This window comes from Tympanuchus pallidicinctus, unplaced genomic scaffold (assembly GCF_026119805.1).
Source record: "Tympanuchus pallidicinctus isolate F22 unplaced genomic scaffold, pur_lepc_1.0 scaffold2, whole genome shotgun sequence".
Lineage (NCBI taxonomy): Eukaryota > Metazoa > Chordata > Aves > Galliformes > Phasianidae > Tympanuchus > Tympanuchus pallidicinctus.
The window spans coordinates 24,039,668-24,060,989 of NW_026294721.1; the positions used below are offsets into that span (position 1 = coordinate 24,039,668).

The 21,322-nt window shown below is 38.5% G+C and overlaps 1 protein-coding gene across 9 annotated transcripts in view; it reads right to left on the reverse strand.

The window, feature by feature from the left end:
- Positions 1–21,322, reverse strand: part of FRYL (FRY like transcription coactivator) — a 156,500-nt gene that overhangs the window by 79,385 nt on the left and 55,793 nt on the right. For all 9 annotated transcript variants that reach the window (XR_008206483.1, XM_052681908.1, XM_052681909.1 and 6 more), the window contains 4 exons: positions 10,086–10,285; positions 3,437–3,490; positions 597–736; positions 24–120 (listed from right to left, as the gene is read on the reverse strand). Coding sequence is in view for 8 of the 9 variants with exons in the window: in XM_052681903.1 (XP_052537863.1) it covers positions 24–120; positions 597–736; positions 3,437–3,490; positions 10,086–10,285 (491 nt within the window). In the remaining variant the exon portion in view is untranslated. The remainder of the gene's footprint in view (positions 1–23; positions 121–596; positions 737–3,436; positions 3,491–10,085; positions 10,286–21,322) is intronic.

Sequence of the window (21,322 nt, forward strand, 5' to 3'; positions counted from 1 at the left end):
AAGAAATACGTCAAAAAGCTTACCTGTTTTAGAACCTCTATTAAAACTAAACAAAAAATGAAATCTACAGCTAAGTCCCTCCTTTCAAGTAGATAGTCTCTTTCACGTTGTTGGTCATCCCTAAAACAAAATTAAATAAACAAAATCAAGAACATACATATCATACACAACCAATCACAAATATCACAGAGGAGCGCACATATCTTCCGTGCAATTACAGTGACACACAAGTATAAGTGCTTAGAAATACTTTATATTTTGATGCAGCACTAAGATCTCAAGCCCTCTTGACCTGCCAACAACCGAAAAAAAAAAATCCAAAGGAAACAAACTAGCTTGAAGTAATCAGGGTCCAAACTTCTTCTTTCTATCACCCACAAAATTATTAAGTCATTTTATGGATATCAATCACACAGTTAAATGCAACATCTCAAAACATCTTCCTCCTCTGCAGATTTAGTCAGTGATAGATCAAAATACAAAATGTTTGTCAAAAAATAAACAGACAAACAAAAAAACACCAAACACAAAGCGCAGTTACATTTTCTTACAAGACCCACAAAAATTAAGCAGACTTTTGCAAGGAAAACTCTTACCCCTTTGATTTTGTGCTAGATCGAGGTCTGTACTCATAGGATTCATCTTCTGTTCCATTTTGACGCCTGTACCAGTCAAACAAGGTGCGTAACAAGGAGGGGAGACAGTGCTCTGCTACTGAGCTCATAGAGCTTATCAACTGAAAAAAATAAGAAAAACTTTACCACAACAAAGCACTCAGACTTAAGTATATACCTGTTCTATTTAAATAGATCTATAATCATTTTTTCAGACATGTGTTTAACATTGTTTTATAAAGGGTGTAAGGATATACAAGGATATAGTAAAATTTCACAAAGCAGCAACATCACATATAATTTCATCTTGGAGAATAAATAGTAAATATGACACAAAGTTAAGTAACATGGCAAATATAAGTAGGCAAATCACTCTGAAGCGCATGGGGATCACAAAACTCCAAATTTATACAGAATGCCCAGGTGAAACCACTGAGAAAACAACGGATATTTTCAGAAGTCACTGAATCCTACCATATTTTCCTGAAGAATCATAGAACCATAGAATGGCCTGGGTTGAAAAGGACCTCAAAAGATCATCTACTGGATTGAAAAGGACCTCAAAGAGCATCTACTACAGCAGCGTTACCAACCACTAAGCCAGGCTGCCCAGAGCCACATCCGGCCTTGTCTTGCTTACCTTTAAATTATGACAGATAAAAGATAACCTTTCTAAAATGAACAAGTATGTAATCGCGAAAAACATGCTTTTGTTTTGTTATAATGGAAACAAGAATAATAAAAATGAACTTAATTTTAATATTCTAACACCATGTTTAATACACTTGTCTGCCTAGATCTCAAGCTATTTTCAGCCTAACTCCCCTTTCAGGAAAGCAAACATAATGAAACAGTGTCAGTAAAAGCCATTACAGAAGGAAGACCTTAAAATGATATGAAATTTGAATTACCTGCACTTCCTTTAACTTAAACTAACCAAACTTTTCTGTGCCCAAGCGTGGAGGGGAGAAGAATGACTGCAGAACTGACAGGCGAGCCAGCCAGTTGCTAGAACTGTGGCTGGGAAAGGAAAGTAAACACATTGTTCCCAAATGCCACACACTGATTACTTCTTGCAACTTTCAAATGAGAGATTTTGATAGAAGCCATCCTCTTACTACAACTTACGGATTTCTCACTGTTCAATACTCCAGAAACCTAAGATAATGTCAGTATCAGAGTTTCTTTGCCCTCATTTCAGGCATCCCGCTTTTTCAGTTTTGGGAAAGGGATGGGGAGAAGTTAACCACAGGGAAACCTCACATCAAGCTTTCAACTATCAGAAAACCTTACTCCACTAGTTATCCATGTCACAGGAATTAAGCAGAATTCCTGACTCTCTGAAAAAAAAAATTATCACAGAGAACAGAAAATTTTTGTCAGAAAAATAACAACAGTGTTCTATTGACAATGAAACATAATGAACACAATGAAACATAATGAAAGAACAAAAAAGAATTCACACATATACACGAAACCAAAATTTGCTATTATTAGTACTACATTTTTAGAAAGATTATTTCTATATCACAATTTCAGAAGTTGTATGCCATATTTTTTCTAGTTTTCCGCACTCAGCTTACTTGCAAAATCTATGTGTAGCTTAATATGCAAATACTAGCAATTAATAAAAATATCCTGAGAAAAACTTCTAGAGGGAAAATTGTAAAAAAAATAAATAATTCTGCTGATTTATAGATTTCCACAGATGATCCCAATAATTCAAATAATTTTGCTCTTGGTTAGTTTCAAAATAAAAATACTGTAGCTATCAAAAAACTTAAGCTACGTCCTCCCTAAACCATTTTCCTTGCTTGTGAGTAAACCTTCACTTTGAAGATAAAAGCCTCAGAACATGTTAGATTAGAATTTATTAGAAGCCTACATAAGATTTAATGGGGAAGGGATCTTGGAAAAAAAACTTATACATCAAATGTCATTTGCTAGTATCTGTTTTTCTTTTGGAGGGAAGGAAAAGAAAGAGGTGCATGGATGGCTCTTAACCAAACAGCAGTCAGATCCACAGACTTAGGTGCAACACCTATATCGAAGGAATAATGGAAGCTTAAAAAACTGCAGTAACAGAAGATACAAACAGAATATTGCAATTCATACAGTAAGAGGCTACTAAAAAACAGTTAAGAAAAGCAACATGTAATTAATGGGGCACTATCTATGGAGCTGCTCGTCCATAGCAAGGAAGAGGTTACAATACAAAACATGCCTGAATTATGAAAGAAGCACAGACAATAAACACAAATAAATTCAGCAGTTATTCCAGGAGCAGATCAGTTAACCAAGTGAAACATAATAGCTTTACAGTGAGATAATATACTCAGGAAAGAATGAAGTTACGCCCTGTATCTACCTTCCACTATAGAATCAGAAAGCATCAAGTAACTGAAATCAGCATTATTTGCTTGTAAAAGCCAAACCCCCAAACACTGAAGCACAAAGTAATTTAGGCATATGCTACACAAAGCTAGGAATACACAGTCTTTTTGTCCAAACATGTTCAACATGTTACCTTCAGTAGTTTTCACTGTCATTTTCAGACAACTAACCTTCTAGTTCCTTATCATCATGGAAAATAAACTCTTAGATTTTTTTTATTTTTTTATTTTTATTTTTATTTTTATTTTGCTTTTCCTCTGTGCTTGTTTCTAACAACTCTGGTCCAGTAACTAACCTTGAGGGGTCTAAGTCATCAAAGCCAACTCAGGCACTCCAATAGAGATGCTCTAACCCACCTCAACACTGTGTAGCAGAAACACAGGCCACTTTAATCCTACATGAATCTCCTTTCATGGCATGCCTCCTACCTGATCAAACTGAAGATCTTCACCTCTTTGAAGAGATCTGGACAAGAGCTTTTCCTGGAAGAAAAGTAAAAAGAAATATAAACCTCATAATGCAATTCACCAAAGATAAGATTCTTTCTTTTTCAGTTATATTACAGAACAAAGAAATAACATCTAATGTGAATTCTTGCATTATTTTTCAGCTAAAGCTATTTCTGAAGACATGAAGTGTGCTCACAAGAAACGGAACAGAGATCCAAAATTAATTCAGCAGCACAGTAGTAATAATACTAATCATTAATAATACTGGCAAACAGAAAACCTCAAACACCTCTCGCCAGCAGCAGACCTCACAGAAATGTGCTCTATGGAGGCAGTTGGCAAGGTGGGCTGGGCTGGGCTGCCATTCACCTCTGAGCTCACAGTCTTGCTAAAGTGATCAATTGCTCAGTCCACTGCTAGTCTGCTCTTTCCCTGAACAGCAAATGGAAAGAGCTAGAAACCAAGCCCAGGCAGAGGAGTATGGCAATAATAATTTCCTTCATAAGGTACAGAAAATGCAATATTAATGGGATTTAATTACAATATTTCATTGCTACCAGAACCATAAAACATACCGCTCTGTTAAAAGCAAAATTCAATTCGTGACAAAATAATTCAATGTGAATTAAAGCATTGTGGGAAATGATACAAAACACTCATGAACTATAATAGGTACAGCTACAAGAAACACAATTTTTGCAAATCTCTTGCTAGAATACCTGAGAAGTTTTTTTTGTTTTTTTTTTTTTCTTTTAAACAAAAGACCAAGTCCCTGTGATGTACAGATTGGCTTGCTAAACCATAAACCCAGGTGCTAGAATAAAGCCTTAAGTGTACCACTAAAAAGCAGTAAGACATGTAAAGACACAGTGAGCATTCTCAGCTAATTACAGACACACTTTCACTTTATTGTATACAAACCAGAAACCACTCTGTCTTAGACAAGGAGAGCAGAAGTACTGGATGTAAGAAGCTAGAGGAGCCTTTGGCAGGTGAGCCCAGGGATTACACAGCCCAGCAGCAGCCGCCAGGTGGGACGGCACAGCAGCGTGCAGCTCTCAGCGCCTTGCCAGAGCTCAGCAGCACTGCACCACTCACAAAGAGCAACTGCTCAGCAGCTTGGCATGGGGCAACACCCTTCTGCCAGGCTGCTGACGGAAATTTACACAGCCAGCACCGCTTGGCCTTTAACTCCTGCAAGACCACAGCAGACAGACAACATGGGAAACGGATCTGGACTGGGGTTGGATGTACCAAGCTCAGCATTCAAGCCAGCTGTTTATTTTACCTCATCTTAATTGTGATCTTGAAAATTAGAGACAGTTTCTGTCATTTTCTGCTCCAACTGTAGCTGTATCTTTTTCAACTACAAATAGTGTATCTTGCCACTACTACAGCTCTCTAAAAACTTGAAATCAGCATTGCCTGGGCAAAAGGCATTCACCCATTCTGAAAGCATAACATGAAACAGAACACTGAGAACACCTACTGAGAATTCAGACCAATTTCACTTTCTCTGATTCAGAAAACCCCTGTTAATACAGACTTCTTGATTGCTTAATTGAACACTATCTTTAATGTACATCTCAAGTACATTTTAAATAAAACATTTTTAAAAGGCGGTTTCAGGAAAATGCATTCAATACTCTACAGTAGTAGAGAACTCTATTTGTTCATGAACTGATGTTGAAGCAGGAAGGAACAGGTTTCAAAAAGGACAAAAAACACTTTTTTGAATGCTACAATTATTTATAATTTGATGTGTTATGCCTGTTCAAAGTACCGTTACGAGAGTTTACATTTTGCAGCAGGTACTAAAAGTTTTAAGGAGTAATCGGTACGTCAGAATCTCCTTTTAATTACAAGCCACCTTCCTCTCCGTTTTTTGTTTTGTTTTGTTTTGTTTCTTGATGCAAGGAAATTTTCTGCTGTAGTGATGAATTCATGTACCCATATTGTGCTTTCAGATAAACTGCACAAATAATTGTAATCACATGGATTGCAAGAGAAGTGTTCCACCCAATATAAACACTGTATACTGCTGAATGAGCTGAAGGAAAACTAACTGGAAAACTATTTCCTGAGAAAAAGTGGACTTTCCTATCAAGTTGAGAGGTGACCTTCCTATAAAACAACTGGTAGAGCTGAGGCTCCTTCAGCCTGCCTGTGACACAACGCCTGGTGTGCCATGCTTTCACCACAGTCCTGCAAGACTATTAAAGGTGAATAAACACTGAGGCATCCATTCCATTGCTTATGTCTAAAACCAGAAATAGCTAAGCAAAAGAACACACACATACAAAAGTGAAATCATCCAGAAATCTTGAGACAAAAAAGGCCATGTCAACAGATAGCACACTATTTCAAGGTACTTCTACAAATTTAGCTCTTTTTTTATTTTTTTATTCCCCTCCATCACCATAGTTGCATATCAAACAAACATGACATGGCCAAATAGTACTCTCTAACCCAGTCACGGGTTTATCAAGGCCTTTGATTTATTTGGACAGCTTTAAAGTTTATTTTCTTTCAAAGAGTTTTTCTGACACTGCTTTGTCATTGACCCTGCTGTCTCACGCGAAATACAAAAATCTGCCCAACAGCATGAAGAAAAGGTCTGGGAACTTTCACTGAATTCATAATTTAAGATTTATCTTTCAAGCTTTCCGAAGTTCAGGGAGAGATGGAAGCAATAGGTCTGCATTTATCTTTCAAAAGAGAAATGAAAAAACCACTACTGAATTATCCAAAGAGCAGTTTGCATCTGCTGAAAGCAGAAATGTCAACATACGGCAGGCAGCAATGACCAGGATGTAGACGTGTGTGCGCTGTGCAAACAGTCGTGCTGGTAGAAACAAGTTCCACCCACTGGTCTCATTCCCACAGCTCCCCAGTGCCAACCCCAGAAGCCTGCACACGGTGGCATGGCAGTGGAGCTGCTCAGGTACAACTGTTAGTTTGCACACTTGCTTTTGTCATCCTTCCCTTGCAAGTACCTCATGCCTCTCAGTTCTCTCAGTTATCTTTTCTCAGTCGCAGAACAACCAAAACTAACAAAGCACAAATCTTGTTTGACTCCTTTCTCTTTTAAAATGAAATACTGACAGAAAAGACATAAAACAATGAAAAGCAACATCACACAGAGCACCCTAACAAAATTCACAACAAGAGAAACCATTGGATTGCTTTTGGGAATCAGCTCCTGAATGAGCAGCATACTGCCTTCCCTGCCCCAGCTGTCCCACAGTGACTGTTTTCCATTCACTTCTGCTTCTCTGCTGGCATGGGCAACTTCAAGTTTTAAGTGCCCGGTAAAGTTTCTAACTTCACTGGCTCCAAATGTTATCCAACAGCCTGTCTCCATCTAACACATTAAGGATTTATGTAACAAATATATATATGTTCTCCACAGCCACATCATCTGACAAAACCAAAACAAACTCAAATAGCAACGGGCTTTCTTCTCTTCCTACAAAATCTTTTCTCCAATCTCAGCCAACAATTTTCTATTGCCCCTTCAGACTTTCATCATCTTTCCTAAATGTCAAAAACTAGAAGAGAACAATCAGTATTTATCTCAAATGTTACATACAAAAATAAGATCACTTTAGTACTTCCTTTCATTTAGCATTCCCTTCAATCCCTGTATGGGCTCAGGTTGTTTTACTTTTCCACAGCTTCTAGCAGCTCCTTTAAATTGCTGTTTGCCTGCATAGTTTTTCCTTCTTGTCAAAATAAAACCAGGAATGCTGTCTATGTACCAAAATTTAAACCTAACCATATTACAATACATTTTGTTCAAGTAAATTTTAAAATTGTAGCAAATGAGCCAGACAGAACTGTTAAAAACTTTCACAAACCACTGTTCTACCAATAATTATCATTTCATATCTTCTCCTAAGGAATTTTATATGCACTGTAGGCACTCAAAATATCAGTATTACAATCTTATTAACAGATCTTGATTAATTCTTGCAATTACCTTCAGTTCATTTGAATTACAGATGCAAGAGTTCTGGCCAAATGCTACATTCAACAAGCAAGTTGTCAGAAGATACTCAGACGGCTTTCACTGGTTACCTTCCTGTTTGCTGCCAGCATCACCAGTCCACACCTCTCCTCTCTGTGCCTTCTGAAATCATTCTTGAGTATTTTTATGTGTGTTTTTCTGCAAATACTGCTGTAATTTCTTACCAAACCCTCCTGAACTCTTAAATCATTGTAATGTCGATAAGGAAACAGTAAAGTTATGTTTAAATTGTACACTTGTCTGGTACACACACAAGTATACTTACGCACAATGTATACTTAAATAGGTGTGTGTAACGAAATGTTTCCTGTTCCTTGGCCTTTCATCTGATTTCACCTCAAGATAACTCAGTCAGAGGTACCACAAAATATGTTTAGTTCCTTTTTTTCTATCTTTTTTTTCTGCCTCTTATAACATCTTTCATAGTTTCAAAACTGGGCTCCAAGCACTCACACATGCCTTCTACTTTAATAGGACTACTCATTATAATGAAAAATGCTTCTGCAAGCAACTGTTGCACAACTTTCAATTTAGTTGATTTTCTGATTAACATTTCAAAATATTTTTTATCTTTAGCTTTGGACTAAAGGGATTTCAGATTTCAACACCCAAATTCATTGTGTGCCAAAACTACTGTGTTCCCTTGTCATGTTTTGCCCAATAAATACTAGTACAGAGACTGTAGCTCACTGCATATATGCAGGAAAGAGGGCAGGGGAGCATGGGATGGATACTCTTAATATTATAACTATTCAAAGCTATTTGTAGGAAATGGACATCTAGAACAAAGGTTTATTTGTCAGTGTGCCCACAATACAGCATGATCTTGATCCCATGCCTTTGGCACAGCATGGTCACGATCACTGGTGTGTTGTGAGAGAAGGCAGCCTATAACAGCAGTTAATGAAAACATTCAGGACACGGTCATGCTGTGGAAATATGTTACATATTTGCAAGCACGCAAAGTTATAAGTAAGATTTTAAATTTTTACAATTGCATCCAGCAGATTAGTGATCTTGCAATTTATTTCTTTATTTATTTAACTTTAAAAGTAAGTACAAGTATGGACAAGAATACTGAGGAACTGAGCAATGTCAAGAATGATACGTGCTGCATTATGCCACAGAAGACATAATCTGTATATTAACTTCCATTTCTAAAAATAATATAATTTTAGAAAAAGTTCTGAAAGTTGCAATGCATTGTGTGTGATTTGGAGACTAGTAAGTGTCTTGGATTTCCTACTTAATTCTAGGATTGTAAGTCACTTCTGAATATTAAAAAAAAGAAAAACAAAAAGAAAAAAAAAAAACATCTTTAAGGAATACTGATACTGAGTCAGAGTTCATGCAAAGTAAAGTTCACAATTGAGCACAGTTTCCAATTAAAAAAGTATATATCCATTTAATTTCAAGAGCATGCCATCTGTATCAGTTCAGGTGAACACAAAGCTGGACATGAGACAGCAGTGCGTGCTTGCTTGCAGCCCACAAAGCCAATTGTATTCTGGATTGCAGCACAAGAGGAGTGGCAGCAGGGAGAGGGCGGTGTTCTGCTCTCGTGAGGCTCCACCTTAAGTACTGCATCCAGGTCTGGGACACCCAACACAACAAAGACATGCTATTGGAAGTGGTCCAGAAGAGACCATGAAGATGACCAGAGGTCTGAAGCACCTCTCCTGCAGAGACTGGACCTGGGCTTCTTCAGCTTGGAGAAGAGATGGCTGCAGGGAGACTTCACTGAGGCCTTCTAGTACCTGAAGGGCGCTTATCAGCAGGAGAAGAAATGACTTCTTATGTGAAATAATAATAATAGGACAATAGGAATGGCTTTAAACTAAAAGGAGTGAGACTTAGATTACATACTGGAGAAAATCCTTTACTCAGAAGGTGGTGAGGTGTTGGCACAGCTGCCAAGAGAGCTGTGTGTGCCCCAGCCCTGGAGGTGCTCAAGGCAAGGTTGGATGGGGCCCTGAGCAGCCTGAGCTGGTGTGGGGCAGCCCTGCCCACAGCATGGGGCTGAACTGGATGGGCTTTAAGATCCCTCCAATCCAAACCATTCTATGATTCTGTGGTTACAAACAGAATTTTGCATTTTACCTAATCTGCAATACATACTGGACACTGTGTTCCTCACATGTTAGTGTCAGTGCTAACTTACTTGGCAAACACACCAAATGCATCTTTCTTTGAAATTCTATTTTCAAAAAAATATTATTTCAAAGGAACATCAACAGGAAACATGCTTTTGTAGCAGTAATGTAGGAACATTTTTTGTAGTCTCTATTTCCTTTTGTAATTTTTCAGAACTTACAAATACTAAGAGGCTTTACTTCCAGTAACCACTTAGAACAGTTTTGAAGGAAGTCAATAAAATATTATCTAAGTAGTAATCCTGTTTGTAGAGGCCCGTTTATTATTGAAGTAATCCCCTGCAAAAACTGAACAGTATCTGTGGATGTTTTTTTTGGTTACCACAGATATGATATATCAGCTTGTTTTAGAGAAAACAAAACAAAACAAAACCAGAACCATTTCAAGGGATATTACCCAAAAATAAATAAATTAATTAATTAATTAATAGCAAAAAGGACTCACCAAAGGTTCAGCCATTACAACTTCAATTTTCTTTTCAGCCTGAACAGCAAATTCAGCGAAGAGGCTTTTGATGACATACTCGCCAGGTTTTACATCTGGATCAATAGTAATGTTAGACATGATGATGCCTCTCTTTTCCCAAGTGGAAGCAACACTTGGAGAAACTCTGCGTTTATTTACTCTGCTGGGTGGCGTGGAGGCTATTAAAAAAAAGAAAAAAAAAGTGAGCTATAAAGCAGAACTTCTAAATAATGACACTTTTCAATACTTTCTCATCCACCACATAAACGTATCCACACAGTACATTCTGTATCCCAGAAGGAAACATCCAGAAGTCTTTTTCAACTGTTATTTTGCATTTGACAGGAAATTCCACTCTAAGGTTAGATAAGGGAGTATAGCATAAACTCTATTACTGATAACATGCAAAATTGCCTCAAGGTGTGTGAACAGCCTCATTCTGAACATAACTGGTTGATGACCATGATAAAATACACAGACTTAATACACAATGTCTTCAGTTCAAGTATGGCTAAAAATCAAAAGTTCAATTTATAGGACCTCCTCCCTGCATTGTGAGATGCATCTTCTAGAGGTGATGTTTATGAACCATCCAAGCTCAAGGTTCTACTTGGCCTACAAGAAATGCCTCTCTGCAACTTCTGTCTGCAATTTGATTTTTCCAAAAAGAATGCAAGTTCCTTCCAGAGATGTCACACTCACTATTTTTCTCCACTCTTGTGGTGGTTTAACCCAGCCAGTGGCTAAGCACCACAGAGTAGTTGCTCACACCCACCCCCACCAAAATGGGACAGCAGAGAGAAATGGAAAAAAGGTAAAACTTATGGATTGGGATCAAGACAGGAAAGGAATGGAAGCTGTAATAATAATAATAATATCACCAGCAATAATAGAACATAGAGAGCAAACGACGCACAATGCAATTGCTCACCAGCTCCCCGCTGTCCGATGCTCAGCCAGGCACTGAGCAGCAGCAGCTTCCTCCCCCCAGCCAGTTCTTTCTCTGCATGACGCCAGTTGGTACAGGACATGCCTTTGGCCAGTCTGGGTCAGCTGTCCCACTGCTGTCCCCTCCCAGCCCTTTGTGCCCCCCCAGCTCCTTGCTGGCAGAGCAGCACAAGAAGCAGAAATAACCTTAGCTCTGTGTAAGCACTGCTCAGCAACAACTAAAACATCGGTGTGCTATCAACATTATTCTCATCCTAAATCCTAAACAGAGCGTTGTACTAGGAAAATAATTAACTCTATTTCAGCTGAAACCAGGTCATCCCTCTAACAAAAAATCTTGAAGATTTGCCCCCTGCCAGCCACATTAAATAACTGATCAATATATTATTCTCTCTCCCTCCAACAGAGCTTTCACTCATTTACTGAAATTGTCCTAGGCTAAAATTGCATAATATTTATCCACTTTAAATTTCACTTTTCCCCTCTAAGCACTTGAAAGCATTTCTTTGCTATTGCTACAGCTACTGTCTGACATGACTTGCAGTATCAAAAATCAGGTATTACAACTCACTGTTCAAAGTGCTTAATACAGCCACGACAGTTAGGGGAAACAACAATAATTCTCATATTGCACACACAAAATCAAAATACTTACTGGCTATTAAGTTCTTTTAAATAATAGAAATAGATACTAAGACTTCTTATGATACTGAGAATTTCCAGTGTGACCTACTGAAGGGAAGGAACCTTCTTTAGCAAAGGGGCTGGACAAGATGAGTTCCAGAGGTCCCTCTCAACACCTATGGTTCTGTGTTTCCTATTCATAGTAGGATTTTCTTTTCCTATGATCGTTGTACAGGGAGTCTAGTATCAGTCTGTTTCACTTTGTTACTAATTGTGATTTGCCCAGGTAAAGCTCTGTAGGCTTTCTGTGATTAAAAAGGTGCTGAGATACACTTTACCAATTCTTCTTAATTTCCAAAATTTTCATTTGTTTTTAATTTGTGCAAATGCAATTCCTATGTGCTAAATGTTATCCACAAATTTCACTCAACATTTTTTCATTCTTCATCTCGTCTGTGAAAATACTGGTTATCATGGAAACCAAGTCATACGAGTCCTTTGCTTACAGCCTTCCCAAGTTTGCCTGTAAGCCACTCAGAATTTCTTCTCTAACTTCAGAAAATTACGTTTGACAAAATGCAGATTTCCTCAACTTCCACAGAAAATACCCACGTATCAAATGCATTACTAAAGCTGACAACTCAGCACAAAGGGAAATGCACGAATGGTCCCAATTACCTCAATCTCTCATGAAAAAGGAAAGTTCCTCTGCTTAAGCTTGTTAGTATGTATGATCTGTGTTTTTCCTCCAAGTATTTCTAGCACAGATTTGCTGCTCAAACCATTTTTGTTAAGATAAGCCGTGCAGTTTGAGCAATACGTAAATTTTGCCATCTATAAACTGCCATATGTCCTCTTAGAGACAGGAAGGAAATGCCAAAATCACACAGTCTTGTTGCCATTAATCAGGGGGCACAGCAGGTGATGTGCCAGAACACCCAGCACACAAGCACACCTGCCACATGTCATAATGTGCTTCAGAACATCCTGTGAGACTTCAATCTAACTTTTTGGTCTTGCTGACAAAAGGCACTGAAATGTATGTGCCACACAGTGCAGGCAACAAGAGCTAGGAAGTGCTGCCAGGCTCCAGATCCGCAGGGTGGAAAGTCACTACAGCAAAATACACCAAGGTTTTTGGGAAGAGACCAAAGTGCCTGCAACAAAGAAAGACAACAATCCAGAACACCTAACTTGAAAGGAAAACTCTTTTCTTATCCCACTTACCCATTAGCACAGGATTTTAAACCCTCTCAACAAAAAAGCCCTTTTTGTTTCCCTACAAGCACTCTTTGCTTCCTCCAACATGCATGTTCCTGCTTTTCTTAGACCCCAATGCTACCAAAGGCAGCAAAGGAAATGAAGCAGATATGTTATGGGTCAAGAGTAAAAGTGCAAAGACATGAGAACAGAAAAGGAGAAAAGAAGGAACGTATCCTTCGTAGCTTCAGCAGGTAAAAAGCAGAAACACCAAGCTTCTGAGCTTTACAAAACAGAAAAATATTGCAATACACAGAGATTTAGAACAACTCTCATTTTTATCAAACATAAACAACAAAATTTATTTTAAAAAGTGCCTAAATTGGAAAAAGTTGCAGATTTGTAAAGACAAGTAAACCAAAAGTTTCAGGTACTAAGGTGCCTAAAAGCTAAAGCATCCAACAGATATTACATATTTCTAGGTAAGCAATTCTTTCTATCCTAAATATGATTGCTTATAGAAAGCTAAGACTTTGTTCTACTCAACAGTAACTTAATTGACTTCATTGTTTTAAATCACATATGGAGGCTAAAAGAAATGGGAGAATTGTAAACCATCCCTTGAGCATTGCTAGCTGCATCTGCTCAGAAAGAAGTTACTGAAGCATTTGCTCTGGCTCCTTCCAGCCTTGTGTACTGGAGCATGCCACGATGCCCAAACAACCGGGCAGAGCTTGGCAGCAATCACCATCACTGCTGTCCAGCCCACGTTCCTCAACAAGAGCTGGAACTTTGTGCCTCTGCATGGAAACTGAGCGAGAGTAACATACTTCTTAACCCATAACATTCTTTGTTCTGTGTAGGCAAGTCTTAAAAGTGTATTTACAAAGTACACTTCTGTATCCAGCTTTTAAAAGATGACCCTAAAAAGCCCTGCCACTAAAGAATCTGGAAAAGGCTGAGATCTGATCATCCTCACAGTACTTCACTTACTCTGAACCAAACAAAAGTCGACTAATTTTCAATAAGAGGCCACAGAATCTCCTCCAGGTCCATCTGGCTCAAACCATGTTCAAGCAGGGACACCCAGAGCAGATGCCCAGACCCATGCACATGGGGCATTTGGAGATCTCCAAGGAGAAGACCACTCAGCTTTTGGGCAGTTTGTGCTCATTGCCTCTTGTTCTGGCACTAAGTACCCCTAAAAAGAGCCTGGCTCTACTGGTTCTACCCCTCTTTGCACTCTCCCTTTAGGTATCCATGGACATCAATGAGATTCCCCTGAACTCCTCTTCCCCATGCTGAGCAGGCCCAGCTTTCAGCCACTCCCCACAGGAGCAGCTGCTGCAAGCCCTGCATCATCTTGATAGCCCTCCACTGAACTCTTCCCAGTATGTCCCAGTCTCTAAGGTCTTATCTCACTGATCTTAACACACATTAATTTTCAAAGATACAAACCATTTCACACTCAGGATGAGGTCCCAAGACTATTTACAGTTGATCTAAAACCAGATGTCAGATGAGCAAAGCCACAAATACCTGGAGTATTGCTAACATGCACAAAGCTTTCAGTTGGTAATGAATCCCCACTCCCCACCAAAAAGTCAAAAATGCAATTACAAACAGTGTCATGAGAAAGCTAGAAATACAGTAGATTCCTTGAGGGACCAGCATACTCAAATAACTGGATAAAAGACTAGGATTTACTTTAATCTGTGAACTTGCTGAAGATTCTTAATAACTCTTGCTCTGTATTTGACAACGGTTATGGTTTCAACTGCTATGTAAAACCAGTAAGTAAGCTGAACATAAACAGGAAAAAAAAATACAAAGGAGGGAAAACAGGGAGGGGGTTGATCTCTGTTTAATAAAAGGATATATATATACAGTAGTTCTGTAAAGAAAAGCCAAAATCTATTAACAGATTTCTTAACTACACAATTATCTGGTATAATTATGTTCAGTGGGATTCATGAACTCGCAATTGATAACATTCTAAAAAGGATCTGTGTGGATTTTAAACAGCATATTTAATGGAGAAATCTCATTACAGGATAGGATTAAATATTTTCTTTCTCCTCCTCCCTGCCACCAAAGCATTCTCTGCTGCCTGACAAAATGTAAGTTTCGAACATTGTTTTGAAGCTTAAAATTAAGGAACAGTCTGCAGCACTTCAGACAAAATCTGGAACCAAAAACCATACCATAGCACTAGCAACAGTCCGATAACAAAAAACTACTTTCATAAACTGCTTGAAACACTGGGTGCTATTCACTTGAAACAATATCCTGTTTGTTTGTTCCAATGTGAGCTAGTGCTACGTGGGAAATCTGGAAGCAAGTGCCCCTGAAGAGCTGTAGGAAATATCTGTTAAACAGTATTGTTTGGTTGCTAGGGACACACCAAATTGTTTGGATAGTTTCAAGGAACACTGAAACAATACAAAGGATAATTAGACAGACAACGCACTCCTAGGTCAAAAGGCAATGCACACTGATGGATGTTAAATTAGTAACAAAATTTCTTCATGGTAAACACAAGCATCCAGACCTATGAAAGTTTACTTAATACTGAAGTTGATATTAAAGAATGGTATTTTTATCATCCTGCTTCTCTTTGTATAGTCCAAACACATCAAGTGGCTGAGGATATAAATGGGGTCCCTTATACACCAATGAGGTTATTCAGGACTCGCACATACCAAGCAGGTACCCAAGGTAACCGATGCACACCAACCTGTGGCAGTGTGGGAGCACAACTGATTTCACAGCTAATATACAATGGTTTTTAGGCTTTATATACTTTTTTGGTACCGCTTTCCACTTAAGTGAAGTGATGATCCTTCTTATTTGCTTCAAATAGTACCAGGAGACTCACATCATCTACCTGAAATTTGCTCTTCTTGAGTTATTATTGCTGCTGAGAAAGCTGGAATGTTTGGTTGGACTGAAGCAAAACTTCTACCAAGCACCTGTCCTCTTTTACAATGGCTGCAAGTATGTATAAAGCTATTTTTATTAATTTTAAATACAGTATGCAATTATAAAATAAGAATACTCAACACACTTTTGAGAAGGCCTCCATCATTCTCATCAAACGGATTACGAACTTAGTTGCTACATTTAGCTCATTGCTAAGTAAACCAAATACATACACAATAGTAAACCATTTTATACAGCTTACATTTCATGATTCATCATTTTATTATTATTTTCACAGCACAGACAGTATCACACCTACTTTAGGCTTCCTGTGATACTTGCTGCAGAAGAGGTTTTGAAAGTCTAATTGACAATATGAAAATTTCGAAAGATTGAAAATATTATCTGTGTTTTGACTTCATAGTATTTTAATTAAACTCTTTGTCTCCTGCTCTGATAAACATGTAGACTATCTCACTCTACCTCACAGAAGTGAAATTAATATACATGGAAAAATATCTGTAACAAATATTAAGAGTGCTTCATAGCAACAACTCTTTATTCACTTAACCAGAGAAACTCCTTATTTTCTAATAAGGACACTGATGCTCAATAGAGACAATCCAATCTGCCCAATAGTCACCCCAACACTTCATGAGCAGAGTCAAAAAATTAATTCTCCCATGTCAAAACAGCAGTCTGCTCTCTACAGCAAAGTTTTAAAAAACCTTCTCATTTTTTTTTCAATTCTCCAATTCTTTTATACCACCAAGTTTCCATTTCCTAAGTGTCCTTACTCATAGCAGCAAAAAAAAATTAAAAAAACTTCCATGAACATGCTTCATTATTTCAATAAAAGAAATGGCCAAACATTTTTCTGAAGACAACTAAGTTTAGCACATAGTTCTCTAATAAAAAGATGCACTTTCCAAACTTCAGCCTCTCGTCTACAGATCAAGTATAAAGAGCCATTCTAAAACCAATCAAAACTTGCTGACAAAAGAAAAACAGTACCCCCTCAAAGGAGGTGCTTTTTCAGAACTCAGTAAATAAAAGGCAAAAAAAATTGAGTTACGGGGGGACACAAAAATGAATTAAAAAGTCTGGAGTATACATTAAATGATCTCTGTCAGTGATATATTCACTTCGGTCACGTAGATTTGCTTTCAGAGCAGCGAGGGGAGCACACAGCGGGTACCCAGCTGGTTTACCTGGGTTACACAGCGTGCGACGCTGCAGAAACAGCCACAGGTACTTCTCTGGTTTTGTCCGAACATGCACCACTACTGCTACTGCATGGAGCCTGTTCCTAAGCTGGATATCTTGGCCCATTAGCTCCAGCTGCACTGAGCCCCGGCTGACCTCATGCACAGCCAGCACATCTGCACACATCTGCGGTGCTGGGCGGCTCCTCGGTTCAGCAGCACCACACAGCCTGGAGCTGGCTCCAGCCGGGCACTGCAGCAGAAAGCCTCTGCATCTGGCGAGGATGAGAAATGCTGTGCAGCGCGGTGTAGCAGCATCGGCTGCCTTCCAGGCAGAGGGAAAGTGGCACTGAGATACCTATAGTGACCCATCGGGCATCATGCTGCATTTATCCAGTTGGCTCCATTTATTTCATCAATACTCATTTACCTGCAAAACGTTACTTGTGATAACAGATTGCAGCAAAAGGAAAGAGAAGAAATTCCAGACTTGTAAAATATACATATATACTAATTTTAAACACTTCCAGTTCCCGAGGGAACTTGGTCAGTTGAGCCATACAGCCAGTGTAATGCCTGTAAAGCCAAGCCAAATCTTTCAGCGACAGGAAGTTATACATATATTGATAACTTCCCCTCCACTTCCAAATCAGGACTTGCACTTTTACCTCTGCAGTAAAAAATATTTCCCTACTGACAATTTATCTTAGGAGCTTCAGATATCCCAGCTATCAGCTACCAGATATCAGGAAAAAAGAAACATACATCTATTTTACATCAATCAGTGGAAGATGCATTTATTTCTAGCAGTTGCTAACTAAGCATGTGACAAAAAAAAAAAAAGGATGTCCTGAGAGGGAATATATAGGGAAAGCTCTTTGAGTGTATTGTGGAAACTGGTACTATGACAGCTGAGTTTTCAAGTGGACTCAAAGAAAACAAAATAAAAACCTCACAGCAATCTTCTCAAGTTTCACCATGTAAGCCATTTTTCTACAGAAATTTGACTCAGTTGAAAGAATAGCTGCCAATGTTGTAGCTACAGGTACTCACACAAACCTTGATTTCTGCCTGCAGCCTCTGAAAACACCTGCAAGAAATTTTATCTTAACTTTCTCCAAAAACAAGACTCCTCTGCTAGAAAACTGAACCAGAAATATTACTACAAGCCAACACAGACACAGCAGAAATTCTAAGGCATAAAGTCTTTGTAAGGCAATATTCGACTTTCTGCTATCTGCGACAGATTGCACATGCAAGTTGCTACTGATGATCCTCATGTTTGAAGTTCTTCACAATTAGGCAGCTTTGCTGTTCCAAAGTAGTCTTTTTCTCCACTACTGTTCAGACTTGACAATTTAATTTAGAAACTGTAATTTTTAGATTTTCACTTGGCATAATGTTGTCTAGAAACCTAATGAAACAGTCTCCAAAAAGGGAGAGAGGAGAACAGAAATCAAAATATTACTTCAAATTCCAAGGTGCTGCTTTTCTTTATAAAAATAAGTTTAAATTAAGAAAAATTCTCCTACCCTTCCCACATCTGTGACTGAGATGCATAAGGTCAGCCTCCTGTGGGTCAAACACACACAGATCACAGAAGCTCTCTCTCCCTTCCAACCTCATTCTCACTAACATCTTCTGGAGAGCTGTTGCTATATTCTCTGCCCCATAGCAGCTTTCTGCCCTTTCTGCACTGATTTACAGACTGCCTTTGGGGAAGCATGATGAGGAAAACAAGAAATTCTTCTTGCCTACTTTCTTTAAAGGCTGAGCAAATTCTAACCAGCAAATATTCTGTTTCCTGTACTGGACTTCATCTCTTGCAGTCTCTTACCCAACTTATTTTGAGAAGTATCAAAGTAGAATGGTTATTTCTTTTCCAAAACTCCAGAGGATGGGAAGACAAAATAAATCACGAAGATCAAATTGGAAACATTATTTTTAAGTACTTCTTTTCCTTAAATTTAGATACATGAGAAGAGAGAAACTGGATTACTATCTTCCCCAAGTAAATGCTGCTGATTTTGCCACCTCTTCACAAGCACTGTGCTAGTTGTTCCCCTTACCATTGCACAGAGATGAGAAGCAGCAACCCGGCTTAACCTTCTTTCTAAACCTCTCTCATTTGTGGAATGCAGCACAATTGCAAAAGACAAATTTGAGTGTTTAGACCTAAGGAAAGCTTTCCCTCAGGTAAAAAAAACAGCACCACAATTCCTTAAATTTAGTAGCAAAGTAGCACGTTATCCTCATATAGTAAGTATGGGATTGTGATTCAACAGAAAGAAGGCTCCCGTGCATTGCTTACAAGCACCCAGAATCAGATGTGCAGGTATTTTCTACCTATGGAAGGTAGAAAACAAATACTTTTCTTAAGAAATATCCTGGCTGAAAAAAGAGGTCAGCTCTGCTATGAGGACGGTTCCTGGACCTCTAGGGCAGCCAGCAAGGAGTGGAGCAACAGCTGTTGCCAGGCTTTGGAAGTCCACCCACCCAGAACATCAGACTGCTGCAAAGGCTGCTACTAGTTGCAGTCTCAAAGACCCCTGCTGCAACTCAGCTGACCTCCCACACTACACAGTTCTAATCAGCAGAAGATGGCACGGGAGAATGTGAGGCTTATGATACAAGTAGCTATCTCTGGAAGGAAGAAACTGAAAATCTAACAAACCCAGAAAAATATCACTAGAATGTCCATCAAACCAATTTTACCATATTCACACTTTTTAAAATCACAAGAGCTAGAGCCTAGACAGGAAATGCTTGCGGAGATTGCTACAAGCACACGCACAAAGAATTACAAGTCACTATGCCAATCATTTTACAGAGCCTTCTATGGCAGGCCATGTATGCAAGCCAGTTTGGACAGGAAAAAAAAAGAAGATATTTGTGGGTAAGTTGGATAGCATAGGGTGCCAAAAGACCAAACCATACACACGCAATTTGAAAACAACATGACAAAGCAGAAAGATTTGTCCAGAGGAAAAGGAAATTGATTTAAACTAAGTTGTCTCAAGTCTTGCCCAGTCATTCTTGATTACAGCATGACATCAGGAAATTCTGACCATTAAAGTGTCAGAGTACTAAAATTGCAGTTTATATAACCTCTTTTCTAGAAGAACTGCCAGAACAGAAGCCCTCTTCAGATAAACCACTTCCATTAAAGAAAAAGTATTTTGAATTTCACAGAAACCTTCACATCAAGGCATCAAAATTATTTCATCTTATACTTCAAAACCGCCAATATATTTAACAAGCTTGTTAAGAAAGTTGTTTTCATGTAAGATCAGCTTAAAAAATATATAAAGCATAGGATAGTTTGTCTTGTCTCTTTCATCTGCCCCTCATCTAGAACAAGACCATCATCTATGGAGGTAGCACAGTGGCAGCAATGCAAGTGCACTGGCAATGCACTCGCTCTGTGTCAAGAACATATCCGAACATCTCAGTTTCCTTCAAAATATTAAACTGTAAGAACTGGGCACATATAACTGACCAAGTTCTACTTAGTTACAAATTTTGTATTCTCTCGAAACAGTAACAAAGTAAGAATAAATTTAAAAAAAGCTACTTTTTTTTTTTTTTTAATATTGTTCCTATATCTGAATACTGGGCTTCTACAGTGTAAGTCACTTCCAGTAACAATGCAAAGCAGTGATTCTATTCCCACGTGATTAAACTGCAGAAGTGCTTAAGGCATTTAAAAGAGCTGTATCTCATGTTTATGTCTTTTTTAAAATCACTACTGCAACAGCAGTAATGATTACAATTTTCCTTTAAATAAGGAAAGCAGGGACAGAATGGTGTAACTTTGGCTTGTTACCTTGGTTCTTCCAATCCTCCTGCCCTCAGGAAAACATAAACTGCGCTCCCAAGAGCTCTGAGCTAGCAGTACTCCCTAACTTTCAAAGGGAACTATTAGCACAGGTTCATTGCCATACCAGTTGTGGTTTTAGGGCTTTTAGACAGCACTACGAATACACTTAACAGCAGAGGCCATAGCCTGTGAAAGCCCTGCAGACATGTCCTTATTCCCTTCGTTCTAACTCTTGTAGTCAAGAACACAATTAAGAAGGAGGTCAGCTCAGGTAGCAAGCTATCTGGCATTGATTCCAACTAATCACACCATCAAATTCTTCTCTACAAACACAAGCTAAAAGAACTTTCTCAATGATGTAAAAGTCGAATATTTTGATATTATCCCATAGTTCATTGTTATGGTTGCAGCATTTAACCAAACCACCAATAAGAATCCAAAAATTAAATACCCACTTGAACCTAACATGCATGCATAATCCTACAACTTCTATCAGT